Here is a 13,686-nt window from a genome sequence, read left to right as displayed (position 1 = left end):
CTTAAGGCCCATGGGACACACGCGAGTTTAGTTATATTTAGAGACGGGAGTGAAGTATATATTTTAAGTAGATAATCTTCAATTTGTTAAGACAGCTAACAAATTCTAAATTTGGTGCCGTTCTCCGGTGAAGAGGTGCAATTCAATCGGGGGTATCCAAATTCCGGACAAGATCGGGGATTGGATTTGGATGGTCTCATCGATATGGGGGGGGGGGGGGACAAGAAAAAAGTGGAGCAACTGTTTTCTGGGTGGAAAATTGTCCTCTCTGTAGGTTTCCTTTTTTTCCATTCATCCATTCGGGCGTTGTTTTTGATTTATGAGCGTTTGTTTTCGCCACAAAAAAAAGATACTTCATTCTTTCAAGCATTGCAAGATTTGAAAATTGAGGTCATCTCGGGGAAAAATACGAAGATGCCATTGTGTGAACTCCTCTAATAATTATAATAATAATAATCTGCTTTTGGGGTCGATAAACCAACGAATTTATCAGATATTGAGGTGACGGATCATCATCATCTTCAGCTCTCTGGTTGCAGCTAGTTTGTGCTGGGAGAATCCTCAGTTCGAAGTTCCTCTTCTATCACGGAATTCAGATCTGAAATGGAAAATGTATTTTTTATGAAAGTACTTCAAGATATCCGTATAAAATAGATAGGAATAGTAGCCTCTACATTTGGAATGAAAACGAGGCGGTTGAAGCTTCAATGTGCAAAAAACACGAGTTGATATATCTGCCATAAGTATTGCCTCCTTTTTTTTTACATAAAGTTTTTTTCTTACACCACGATTTACGTGTATTAGAGAGTTTTAGAACCTGTTGGGTGTTTCAAAAGAGTTGAATAAACAGAACACGTAACCGCATATTTCTTAAGGGACTCCGACAAAATATGTTGGTTTCACGTGCAAAGAACTTGCGGTAGTAAGAGTTTATTAAGTAACCTAGCATGCTTTCTTACTTTTGGCTTGGCTGCTTGGCGCACCTTGAGGAAGAAATAATGCCTGCTATGCTCAGTAGAGTAAAGTGGTTATAGAGAAAGTTTTTGCACCCTTTTTAACTTAAATTAACCATGTCATTTTGATGTTTCATTATTTATCTGCTGGTTGATATAAAAAGAGGAAATTGAACTAGATACATCTCCATTTTTTGCCCTTTTTGTTGTTTCTTTAATTATGTTATTTGCCAATTTTAAATGCATTATTAATTACATTATTTGCAAATTTTATTTACATTATTTGGACAGCCCGCCCTATGATTGACAATTCGTATAAATTCAAACCCATCAACAGTTGGGAAGCCGAATCAACCGGCTTACTACTTTACTTTTGTCCGTCAAATCAATCCTCTAATTACCCAAACCTGTCGCAGTCCTGTCAAAAGCTCTCAAAGCCGTAGAGGCCATTCATAATTGAAGTCTAGTTTTCGTACAAATTTGTACCAGCTCCATTTGCCCCACCCCATTTTTCTGCAGGTCAAAACCTAATAAGAACACAAATGATTGCTCTGAAGCATTCTTTACCAAGCGCGATTTCATTTAAAGGCTGTCGGCACACATTTCCAATCCAGGTAATCTTAGGGCGGATTTACGCTAGGATGGAAAACCAAGATTGAATCTGGTTTGAGGATTGAAGATGGAGTAGAGCTGGGTCGAGTTCGGCAGAAGACTTGAGTCCAGCAGAGGACTTCAGTCTTAAACTGTACTCAAGTCGAACAAAAAGACACACAGCGAAAACTCGCCTCAGCACTAGTCCTACTTTAATCCTCAAACCGCATTCAAACTTGGTTTTCCATCCTAGTGTAAAGGCGCCCTTACTTACCCAATTTCAGTTTAGGCGCCTCAGTTTTGGAGGTAGAGGGCGGTTCATTTGTCTTGTTTGGGGTTAGCGGCAAACAATTTCCCTCCACTTCTGAACTCTTTTTAGGACCTGTTAAGATGAATAATAGCATTAGATTCAGTTCCAGATTCATTTCATAAAAATGTTTCGTTCGCCGTACTCGTGTCTTCTGTACTCAGTTGAATTGATCCAGCCACCAAAGGGGGTAACCGTTGAGCATTGGCTTTCCGCACTTGGCTGGCAAATTGAGACGAACTGGAACCTTGTTCAAAAGCTGAAATAGAACCATGTCAAATCAAAACCAGGATCCTCGCCAACCGATGGCGATAAGTTATATCAGGTCTTACTTTTCAGCCCCTCTCTGGTCAGTAATACTTGGGTTCGAGGGGTTTGATTCGAGGCTTCTGCACTGGAGACTGGGTTGGGCGTGGCTGGCTCTTCATAAGAGCGGTCGTCTCCTTTAGACGAGGTGGCCAAATTGATCGGGGCCAATTGTTCTGAGCCCTCTTTCGCTTTCGAACTCTCTTCAGTCACGATCCCAGTCGCTTGCAAGATGTCCGAGAGCACGTGACTCTTAATGCTGGACTCCTTACTCATGTCGTAGACGATCACATTTCCAGCCTGCAAAAACACATCAATGGTCAGGAGAACGAACGACTTCATGAGTGGATGAACAGGCTAAATTCGCAAACAAAGGAATGTGTATCAGATCAGATTCTGTTCTTGTACCTTTGAATCCTGGCTCATGCTCTGTTAAGTACCTCCAATTTTCGACAAGAAGTCAAAAATTTTGGATTACAAAAAATGAGCCAGTATTAAATATAACAATTCAAGTACAACATTGTCAATGAAGTAGTTTAACAAAGCTTGAATAAAAAGTAAATGTAAATTTGTGGTTGACCTAGGATCCTCCAGTTGAATGAGTAAGAAGATGGCACTAGAGCTTGCATGGACAGTACCCACAATGGTAACAAGAGGAGGAATTGCATCAGTCTTACAAGGGATCAATAATTTTTTTTGCAGACTTCCTTTCTGCTACTGGGAATGGGATTCATAACACTTCAAGATGAAAAACATATTCATTTTACTTATCTTCATTGTAATGCAGCATCTGATCCACCAATTAATTACAATTGGCAGATCTAGCTAGCTCTTGAATATAGGGTTGATCATCATCTGATATCTTGCTGAATCCCTACAATATCACCTTTTACTCTTTCCATGAGGCATGTACGTTGAAGTGATGAGTGCAAAATGTGTTACTAAGTAAATGAAGCATTAGCACTAAGTTTCAGGTTACCACATGGCTTTAATTCTGAAATGCTTACAAGGACTAGAAAACTGCAAACCATGCTCCTCATCTTTTTGAGACATGTGACATGACTTTGAACTTAAAATTCCCAGTAAAAATTGTTTTGGAACAAAAAGCTCAGTGCTTCTGAACACGCACCAAAATTGACCCAACACACCCAACCTCGTCTTAAGACTGCTCTGTCAACTCCTCGAGAAGTTCTGGCACAAATCTTACTTGAGAAGATGTCTCCACCATTGAAGACGCTGGTGAGGTAACGCTGTTGGATGGTTTGTTAGGCGGTTCTTTAGACTCTTTGTCAGACGTTTGCAATGATGTCGCAAGATGGGTGGCGGTCACAGCCACTCCAGATGTGGGAGTTGCACTCGCCGTAGTGACCGTAGTCATCATGGGCGTCAAAGCTTTAGTCACAATCATCATGGGCTTTCCCCCGGGGGAGGTTTGGATGATCCTCTGACCTGCCAAGATTCCTTTAGTTCCTCCTAACCCGGAGGACCCTCGTTGCAACACAATCAGCGAAGGTCTCGCTCCCGATGTAGTGATATACCTCGACGGTGTCCCACCAATGGCATTCGAGCTAAATGCAGCTTTGATTATGGCATTCCCAGAGGGCCGAACCACCCCGGTAGCAGACAAGGGCACGGTTGCACCCGTTTTAAATGCGCCCGGATTCAATGTGACGACTCTGGTGGTAGAGTTCGGGGATTGAGAGCTGTTCACAATGGGAGAAATGCCCGCCCGACTCATTCGCACTACATTACTTTGACCTGGGGTCGAGGAGGAGGTCATCATGTATACGGGTAGACCTGCAGAACCGAGAGAAGTGGCTCCCGACGCAGCGGCTAAACTAGTCGAGACAGTCACTCCCACGGGAGCCTTGGGCAAGATCCGAGCTCCCGCAGGAATCACCTTCATCCCTGGAGCCAACACGCCCTCTTTGAGCTGCATTGAGGGCGATAAGGAGGTGAGCGGACGGGGTTTGTTCCCCGGGAGAGTGCTCAGAGTGGCAATAGAGGTCATGATTTTAGCCGGTGACATACTCGACAATGCGACTAAGCTGGTGGGGGTCGAGGAGGGTGGGGTCAATCCTGATGCCTCGTTGAAGGACCTTTGGATCGAGTTGGCAATAGCTTCCTCGGTTAGAGCCGGGCTGTTGGGTGTGGTGACTGTTGAAGACGAGGATACAGAGGTGGGAAAAGAGGAGGAGGAGGAGGAGGGGGCAGGAGGAATGGGCGTGGGGGTTGGAGCACTGGGTCGGATATTAGCTTGCTGTTTCCGACCGCGGCCTTTCCCTCTTGTACTGGAGGCGCCTTTGGCTGTTTTGCCTTCTTTTTGGGGAGGCAGCGGAGTCTTGGGCAAAACTGGTGGGATATTATTACTTGGGCCCACCTAGAAAGATTCCAAAAGAACATCTTTGAACTGGCGAGACCTTGTCGATGAATTTTTTGTCGACCTTTTTTTTTTTACCTTCGGCGAGGGGTTGAGATAAGAAGAGTATTTGGCAGCCATTTTGGCTCCCAGCTCACTAAGGGGGCTGGGTATTTGGGGTAAGAATTGACGAGCATAGCCGTGATGGCTATCCATAAAATGCATCCCCGGCGAGGGTGCACCCATGGGATGATGTGGCTGCTGATTGGGCGGTGGGGGCAGGGGCGGCTGAAGCGTCCCTGGAGGCGGCATTTTGGGTCGTTTCCGACCTTTAGGTCCGTACATTAGGGGTGAACTCGTTGAACTTGAACTTAGACCGGGTAGCAGACCCATGGGAGGCCTTTGAGAGTAGAACTGACCCACCGGATATACTTCATATGAGCCTCGTGCTAGATTGAAGAAAGGGCAGAGTTAGAAGAATGAGCAACCAAAATTGAAGCCAAATCTTATGTGAGAGAACGAACCGAGGAATAATCATTAAATGAATGGTTGTTCAAAAATAATGTAAAAAATTAGGTTGATTACATAGGCTTATCTTTAATCCCAGCATGGTAATGAAGAGAAAGCAACTGCCAGGTAAATAAAAGTAACGAAAATTATCAGATTGTAGTCTTCTCGGCGTTCAAGATTTCTTCACTTTTTCATGCTTATGAGGGGAGTAGAGACAAATAATAATTACCAAATATGAGATCATAAATATGACACTTCGATAGATATTTTCACATTTGCTTCGATGAGCGTAAAGGACAATTCAACTGGCTCAAAAACCTAGAGCACATCATGATGAAATTATTCATGTGTTGTTGTTTTTTTTGTTCCGCTTCACTCTTCGTTCTGAGTATTATCATTACTATTTATTATGAGATTGGCATTGACCAAGTACCTTCATCTTCCGGTATCGATGGTCCTTTCCGTTTTCGTCTAACCTTGCTGGGAGTAGCATTGTTCGGATCGGGGTGTGCCACGAGGGGTTCCTCCTTGAAGCGTACCGCCATCCCCGATGGTAGCATAATGACATCGCCTTCATGGTCTTTGCCTTTAGGGCGTATGGGTGTGGCGAACGAGGGCGGGTTGACCTCGCCGTTCTGAATGATATCCTTCAATAAGGGCGGTGGTGGGGCCATGAGGCCTCGATTCCCCGTAGCCGTCTTCCGCTTAGCCGTTTTTGTCTTCAGAGGCGGTTTCAGGCTTTGGTTGTGATTCTCAGCCTCGACTTGCGCCGAATCCGCGGCAGAAGTAAAGGCCGTCAAAGGCAAAGCCCGGCGGAGCAACGGGATGATTCGGCGGCCTTCCCGAGCCCATTCTGTTTCACACAGCGACCCTGTCAGCCTGTGGAAAAATCATGTCAATCATGACCAATGACATCCAGTGGACGAATGCAAAACGCAGCTATGAAGGGTTACCTTTTGGTCACGGTGCCGAGTAGTTCATCGTTAATGGCTCGACGGACCTCGGTTTTGTGTCGCTCGGGAGTGATGTTCAGAACATTGGACAGATCCGCGAGAATCTTACGTCGTTCCTTCGTCAATTCGCCCTGAACTCGCAAGGCGCTCACCACACCTGAATAGGCCTCCAATTCTGCAAATCAATCCAATACCTCATTCTAACATTCAATGCCAAATCCATCCTACCCCTTCATTCTCAAACAACGCCAGCCATATTCTTGGGATTCATGCGAAGGAACCAAGTTCTGGCGTCCTCCTTGCGATCCTGTGGATCCTTTCACTTTTGCTTCACAACCCCCAGGGAAAAAATGAGTCTCATCTCGCCCGAATCCGACTCATCTCAAGTAGAATCTTGTCCTCTACTACCCAATATTCCAGCGCTCTTACCGAGTTTACGTCGAATGCCTTGGCACGAGGCCGCATCTAAATCCAGGATCTTGGGCCACATCCAGCCACCAAAATTTGAAGACGGTGTGGAGAATCGGAGGATGGAGCAGAATGGCGGGTTCTGAGCCGGATTTTCAAGCCATCCTGGCACGAATGGGGTCTGGGCAGGGAATGATGGGAACTATGGGCGATACAAAGCACTCTGGGAATGGGGATCGGGCCCAGGAAATGGAGAAGAATCCACGGTGAGGCCACACACACACAGTCAAACGACGCACGGACTTCATTCACTTCTTAGAGTCTTTATTTTGGAGCCCTTATTCCCTTGCTTTGACAGAGCGTGACCAGATCTTAGTACAAACGAATGGGGAAGAGGAATCTCATTTTTCCTGGGATCATGTTGTAGTGTGAGAATAGACTTAAAATCAGGAGAGTACACGCAGACCTGGCTGATCCTGGTTTAGCATCGGGAATGAACGATCAATGGGGATCCATTTCACTCGTCAAGGTTGCCAAAGAGCTGCTTGAAGAGCGTAATGGTTGGCGATTGCGTCACAATACCGTCACCCTGAAGTGCGTGGAAAGTGACGCTCAGCCGGCCGCCTCAAACGCCCAGCCAATTAGAGCGCTCTATTCCGCCTTTCAGCCGGATGTGTTGCCATCGAGTGGCACATTTTTCCGCGATTTTCTTTCCTGAAATTCGGCGTATCGCGGAATGTGAAATCGCTCTTCCTGAGGGCTAATCCGACTCGTAAAGGCGTGTGGGGTGGTCTCTAGGAGGGTTTTATTTCGATTACAAACAGAGCTATGGTCTGGACAAGGATCAATCTTCAGTGTATTCAAAGGGCTCTGGCGGTTCTGGCTCGGGTTCTTCATCATCGGAAGCCAATTTCTTCACTGCCACGGGTTCGACGATTTCACATGGTTCGCCCGAGTTGTTCTTGAGAAGCACGATCCCTGGAATAATGGAAAGGTTGTGACAGGTGTGGCAAACTGAACTAGATTGGATCGTGCCATGGGCTCTTCAACTTACCTCCAATGACGATATCCTTGAGAGGCTTGTATTTAGGATCCTCCATAGAAATGACCTTCAATTGAGGTTTCATGACACGAGCCGGATTGGCAAGCGTGTCGAAGGTGGCCTCTTCCTTCTTGGTCTTGGCCTCGTCCTCTTTCTTGTCCTTCTCCTTGTCGGCCGCATCTTTCTTCTCCTGATCTTTGCTGGCTTTCTCCTTCTCTTCATCTACCTCCATTTTCTCTGTCCCAGGATCTTTGTCCTTCTTCTTTTCGGCTTCCTTCTTCTTCTGCTTGGCGGTGATGGATAGAATGGCGGTGGCAACCTGGAAAACAAAAGAATTCATGAAGGAATCTTCCTGATCGTGGGAGCTCATCCATCGCTTGGGCTCCTGACCTTCTCTTTGTCTTCCTTCTTCTTCTCCTCTAAAGGTGCAGGATACCCGTAGGTAGAAGGTTTAACGTTGGATTTGAACGAGATAACGGGCATATCTAGGTTCTCATTCAGGCCGATCAAGCAACTGGGCGTAAAGGCCAAGGATAAGAAATGGCTCAGGGGAAACCAGTACCAGTACTGGGTGAAGACCAACATCCCCACCACGGCCTTCATGTTGGTGTGACCCGTTCGGGATTGAAGCGACACGGTCACGTTGCGCCCACCGGCATCAATAATGCCTTGAGCCAGAATGGCGCCAAATTTAGCCATCACGTCATCGTGCTTGTCAGAGATGACCTTGGCGTAGAGGGTCCGGAAGTCCTTGACCTTGGGACAAGTGACCTCCGTGTGCTGGATGAGAATCAGAGCGGAGGCCACCAATGCTCCTTGGCGGACATACGTGACGGGATCATTTGTCATGGGTTCGATGAGGGCAATTGCTTCCTTGCTGCCAGTACCGGCGCAGGCGATCCCCAGAGCCATGGCCGCTCCATAACGGACATGTGGATTGTACGACTCCGAGAGGAGCGACACCACCCCAGGACACTGCTCGGGGGTCTTGAACAACAAGAAACCCAAGCCCATCACGGCTGCGCGCCGGACGTCGTCATTGACATCTGAGACAGCGACGTGAAGGAGTTGTCGGATGGCCTTGTTAGAGCCCGTACCACAATAGGCCATGGCAATGGTGTACATTCCAGAGCGCCGTAAGATGGCGTCCTTATCCTGACTCAGAGATGCGATCAAAGGATCCGCCTCCTCCAGTCGGCCGTACATGGTCAAAGCAATGCCCACAGCCAATCCACGCAAGATCTTCTCGTGTTGGGTTTCTTGAGCATAGGCCACCATATCCTCAATGGATTGAGCCGATTTGGAGCCCAATTCCACCAAACCCATGGCGATTCCTGCCGCTTCACCCGTCACGGCATCGTCCTGGTACAAGTTGAACTTCAGCTGTTCATAAACGTCAGAGCGATGGGTGCCCATGGCGGCCAAACCCAGGCCCAGGCAACCTCCGTGTCTGATCTGCTCATTCCCGCCCTCCTTGACCTGATTGAGGAGGTACTCGGTGATTTCGCCTCCGTGATTGGCATGGATTAAGCCCAAGGCATAGAGGCCGCCACCTTCGGCGTAACCAGAGCTATTGGCCGAGTCCTTGGGGAGGTAGCTCTGCATCAAAGCCAGGGATTCATTCTCATGCCCTCGATGGATCACGCCCAAAGAGGCAGTGGCCGAGAGCTTAGCCCAGTTGGTGGCATTGCCCAACCACTCAAGATTATCTCGCAAAAACGAATCATGAGTGGTGCCCGAGTGCATAAACCCGTTGGCAATCACGGTAGCTGTGTGACAGATGGACACACGGACAGCGGCCTTGGTTTGCTTCAAAATGAGCTGATCGGAGTGGTCGCTTCTCATGAGGAACTGCAGGTGCAAGTAGATGGTCTTTTCGCCAGAAAGAATCATCGACAGCTTCTCCAACTTGCCTTGCCGTTGTTGATCCGACTCGGACAGGTCCTCCTTCTTGATTTCAGCGGCTTCTTCCTTGGGTGAAGTTTCACCAGCGCCCTCGGTTTCCATTTTCTCGCCCTCTGATTCGTCCTTCACCGGAGGCACCTTGGACACGCCCCCGTGAATAGCAGCTGGAATGGGCGCTGTCTTTCTCAGGGCTTGGACCACGTTGTTCAAAAATTGTTGTGTGGCCGATTCGTACATGTCAAATGCGATCTGATAGGCCATCAGGGCTTCATCGGCAGACCCCTGCGAGAGGGATTCCAACACCTCCGCCACGGAGTTGGGGTCCGAAAGAAAGATGAGACACTGACACATCTGAACGTAGTCGGGCTTTTCCAATTCACGATAAAGCTTCACCAGGGTGCGCAAGAGCTCAGCTCGGTAAGTACGGTTTTGGATGAGTTGCATGGACACGCTGTAGGCGTAGGAGAGCATGCCATCCTTATCTTGGGACAGCATGATGGCATCGCGGAACATGTCCATCCTTTTGGTCTCCACGGCGATACCCAAAGCTTGCTTATATTGATGGTCATCAAAGCAGCGCTTGAACATCTTGTCCACCACCGCCTTTTGACGCCCATCGATATCCTCGGGCTTGTCAGAATTCCGCTTCAAGATGTAGCTATCCACGCACTTGGCTGCAAAGGAAACAGCTCAGGTCAGCTACGCCACACCTGGACGGTTTATATGACTAGTATAGTCGGAATTTCAAAATTTGAAGATAATCCGGGGCATCTAATGTCAATTCAGATTCAAAATATGAAACATCGCAGCATTTTCTTCATTTTTTCTCTTCAAAGTGTGTATGCATAGTTAAATTGAACCTCTGGGAATTTGAAATATGGAGTGTAGATCTCTTCAATAAAAGGGAAGTCATTATTATATCATTTACATGTAAAGTGATTTGTTTCAAATTTAACTTGTCAAAAGCTTATGTAGCCGACCAAAAGTAGGTCGAAAATTCGAATTTTATCTAACGTTTACCACATAACTTTGGACCTTTCCCCGAAGTTCCCTAAGCATAACCTTGGGCTCAAACTTGACCAAGTTCATCATTTCATCAAGATCTTGGGGTCGTTTGAGGTGCTCGTTTGGAATAAAGTCGACGGTTCAGGAGATAAGAATTTTTTGCATCCGTGTCCAGTCCACATTTTTAGAANGCATTTTCTTCATTTTTCTCTTCAAAGTGTGTATGCATAGTTAAATTGAACCTCTGGGAATTTGAAATATGTCAATCCAATGGAAACCTCTAGTGCTGAGGGCGTGTTCAGCGTAAGTCGGACTCTGATGATTGTTGATTGTTATTCCAACTTGTTATTGCCGGACTCGAAGACGCCCAAACACATACTTCGATTTTGCAAAACTGAATTAGGCCAAAGCACGAACTTCAAGAAGAGTGGACTGTGAACAAGCCTCCCGCCAAATCAGCCTGCTCTTGGTCAGGGCAAATCTGAGCCACTTTTCGAACTAAAGTAATGAAACAAGGAGTGAAGATCTCTTCAATAAAAGGGAAGTCATTATTATATCATTTACTTGTAAAGTGATTTGTTGTCAAAAGCTTATGTAGCCGACCAAAAGTAGGTCGAAAATTCGAATCTTATCTAGCGTTTACCACATAACTTTGGACCTATCCCCGAAGTTCCCTAAGCATAACCTTGGGCTCAAACTTGACTAAGTTCATCATTTCATCAAGATCTTGTGGTCGTTTGAAGTGCTCGTTTGGAATAAAGTCGACAGTTCAGGAGATAAGAATTTTTTGCATCCGTGCCCAGTCCACATCTCTAGAAGTCCGTGGCCCAAGCTATCACTTTTCGCATTTTACATGGTCTGTTTATGACGGACTTAAGCCCACTTTTTGAACAAATCCACAGAAAACAAGACAATTTATCATTGCCAATCCAGGTTAGAGTTCGGCCTATTTCTGTAAATTCTGGTAAAGACTCGAATCCAGACTCGCCCTGACACTAAAAATCACAGCCATGGCTCTAACCACTATAACCTCATTCACCCAGCCCCAACTTACCAATCATGGTTTCAACGTATTCGTTGCGCTCATTCACGTCAAAGTATTGTCCGGCCCCCAGGGCAAACAACAGGGAGTCCTCATAGCTGCCCAAGTGAAAATAGACCTTGGACGCCACCAAGGATGCCAATTCGCGGTCCGGGAAACTCGCATTTTCCGACAACTCTTCAATGGTTTGGATGTAATCCGAGATCTCGGCCCAAAATACATCGATGACGGCGATATCTCCGGGTTTGCCACCGGGCGAATGAGCAGCACCAAACGGTGACAACAGCTTCTTGAGAGCAAACACTTGCAATTCAGGGAGCGGTTCGCTCAACAGGGATAAAATCCCACCTGCAAACAACGGGAACAAAGCAATTAGACAATCAGAATGGAGGAAAGATGGCAGAGATGTGGATTTACCGGCAGAGGTCAGAGCCATGTCTTGGAAAGATCTTGAAGAAATTCACGTAAAGATGAGTTTGTGAGTCGTTTGCTAGTAGACTAGGAATGACAATGATTTGCCGATTTGGATTCATCTCAGGGTGACCAGTTTTTTAGCCGTTGAAGACAATAGGGACTGTAATGCGAAGCTATTAGAAACATGTTAATACTATTGAAAATTGTTTAACGCATGTTAAAAACCAACCAAATCGTTGAAGAAAAGAGAAAGATCAAGACCAAGTAAATTTCGTGAGATGCAAGGGATGATTTGGTTCAAATAACTTGAGCTGGGCCTTGTTGGCATACAATTTCACTTTCAGTCTCTGACCATGAGAACCCTAAATCCCCTCGCATCAAACCAAAATGTATATATGTAGCTATTTCCAATTAACATGGTAAAAAATCCCAGATGTAGGTTCTTTCCTTAGGTCTAGTCACTCTGACTGGAGCCTCTGGATTGACTGCGTATGGCATTACAGCGTCAGCTGCCTACTGCAGCGCCCTCTGCGCTAGAAAGGAGGCATTTTGAACCCTAGTTCATAAAAATGACATTTTCTGCGTTTTGTAACACAATTCGCTCCATTGTAAACAATTCTATTGGATGAGTTACTTGAATATAATCCCCAGCAAGAAGATTCCACCAATGCTACCTTTCTTGATTTGTGTTTACACAGGCTTTACTGATTGCTAAAAGGAATGAAATCCCTGGTACTAATAAAATGAAAGATTTGTCCAACTTCCTACAATACTTAGTCTATCAACAAATTTGAATATCAACTTCAATTACGTGTTTTCTGTTTGGAAAAGTCAGCTAAATAGGAAGCTGCAGTTAAGCCATACCTGCCATCATAGGTTTGAACTCTAGTTTGAACTAACTAAAAATCAATATCCAGGGCTTGAGTAAAGGGTTACTTTTTGAGTAACGCTACTGGCTTTTTTTTTAAGAGGGAATGAATAAATATTTATACTATAGCAGTGGTGTTCTTTGTGGGGAGAGGATTTGCAGGGAAATTGAAGGGCTACGTATTATCATGTTTAAGCGAAATACGGAGTCGAAACAAATTCAAGGCTACTAAAGGTCGTGTCTGTCAATGCTTGTCCCCGGTCAAAGATTTATTTCACATTTAAGGTAATTGGTAACAATGCCACCGTTTTCACGAAAACAATGATCGAAAATGCAAGTGCACACAGTCTTCACGTCAAAACCAAAACTAAGGGCCTGCTGAGGACCGACAATGGGCCGAGGGAGGTGGGTGAGCCTTTTGGTGTCCATCCTTGAGTCATTGATGAGTGGAGAATTTCTTGCAAGAGCAGCGAATTCCTTTATGACAAACCAGCCGAGGGCCAAGATCTAGTATTACAAAGGCAGTCTTCAAAGGGCCAAAAGTCAGAGGGTTATCAATCTCCTTCGGACTTAAATTGGATAGTTTGTGGTATGGTATTTGTTTTTTCAATGGTCTTTTTTACTGAAAATTTGAGACTCAACATGATCAAGCAATTCTTTGAAGGCGGGGGAAGGGTTTTCAGAAGGCACAAAGAGTTGCCTTTCATTTCTTTCCACCCTGTATAGTACATTCCATATGATGGCTTTTACACGCTATTTTTCTCTAAAACCGAAAGATAGAGACATTTATATTCATTTCGTATTTGTTATGTTCCAATTTTTAACGTATTCCTTGATTTTAAACATCTATTCCTAAGAATGCGTGTGTTCATTAACATTGATAGTCAATTCAAGGTTTATTCTACATTTTCTCTGAGCTGTGACGTAAGTTTATTATATCCAATTGCCTTAGATTCTCACACAATGATGGTATTGATTTTTGAGACTTTGTCCTGGAGTTTGATTTCAGCATGCTTCAAAATT

At 45.5% G+C, this 13,686-nt stretch overlaps 2 protein-coding genes across 2 annotated transcripts; both read right to left on the bottom strand.

Moving 5' to 3' along the window:
* Window positions 1–26: 26 nt before the first annotated feature.
* On the bottom strand, window positions 27–6,743 carry LOC131878698 (BRCA2-interacting transcriptional repressor EMSY-like). The gene is made up of 9 exons (XM_059224780.1): window positions 6,409–6,743; window positions 5,980–6,154; window positions 5,460–5,905; window positions 4,616–4,965; window positions 3,365–4,537; window positions 2,184–2,457; window positions 1,997–2,110; window positions 1,819–1,926; window positions 27–598 (listed from the first exon to the last, which is right to left on the bottom strand). The coding sequence occupies exons 1-9, from the start codon at window positions 6,467–6,469 to the stop codon at window positions 540–542; spliced, it is 2,760 nt and encodes a 919-aa protein (XP_059080763.1). The 5' UTR covers window positions 6,470–6,743; the 3' UTR covers window positions 27–539.
* Window positions 6,744–7,175: 432 nt separating this feature from the next.
* On the bottom strand, window positions 7,176–11,819 carry LOC131878697 (26S proteasome non-ATPase regulatory subunit 1-like; the record flags this gene model as incomplete). Its single annotated transcript, XM_059224779.1, is given in 5 exon segments — window positions 7,176–7,365; window positions 7,442–7,748; window positions 7,820–10,008; window positions 11,394–11,729; window positions 11,799–11,819. Coding segments are annotated over 5 exon segments (2,985 nt in total). The 3' UTR covers window positions 7,176–7,231.
* Between the last annotated feature and the right edge of the window lie 1,867 nt (window positions 11,820–13,686).

This window comes from Tigriopus californicus, chromosome 4 (genome assembly GCF_007210705.1).
Source record: "Tigriopus californicus strain San Diego chromosome 4, Tcal_SD_v2.1, whole genome shotgun sequence".
Classification (NCBI taxonomy): Eukaryota; Metazoa; Arthropoda; class Copepoda; order Harpacticoida; family Harpacticidae; genus Tigriopus; species Tigriopus californicus.
The sequence above is the reverse complement of the archived record's forward strand: the minus strand, read 5'-3'. Positions and strand labels throughout refer to the sequence as shown.

Excerpts from the sequence above, each read along its gene's own strand:
- LOC131878698 (XM_059224780.1), bottom strand. The coding sequence starts at position 6,469 with ATGTGGCCCAAGATCCTGGATTTAGATGCGGCCTCGTGCCAAGGCATT. Across the intron at positions 5,906-5,979 it reads CTCGGCACCGTGACCAAAAG|GCTGACAGGGTCGCTGTGTG; the intron begins GTAACCCTTCAT and ends ATTTTTCCACAG. Across the intron at positions 1,927-1,996 it reads ACTGAGTACAGAAGACACGA|GTCCTAAAAAGAGTTCAGAA; the intron begins GTACGGCGAACG and ends TCATCTTAACAG.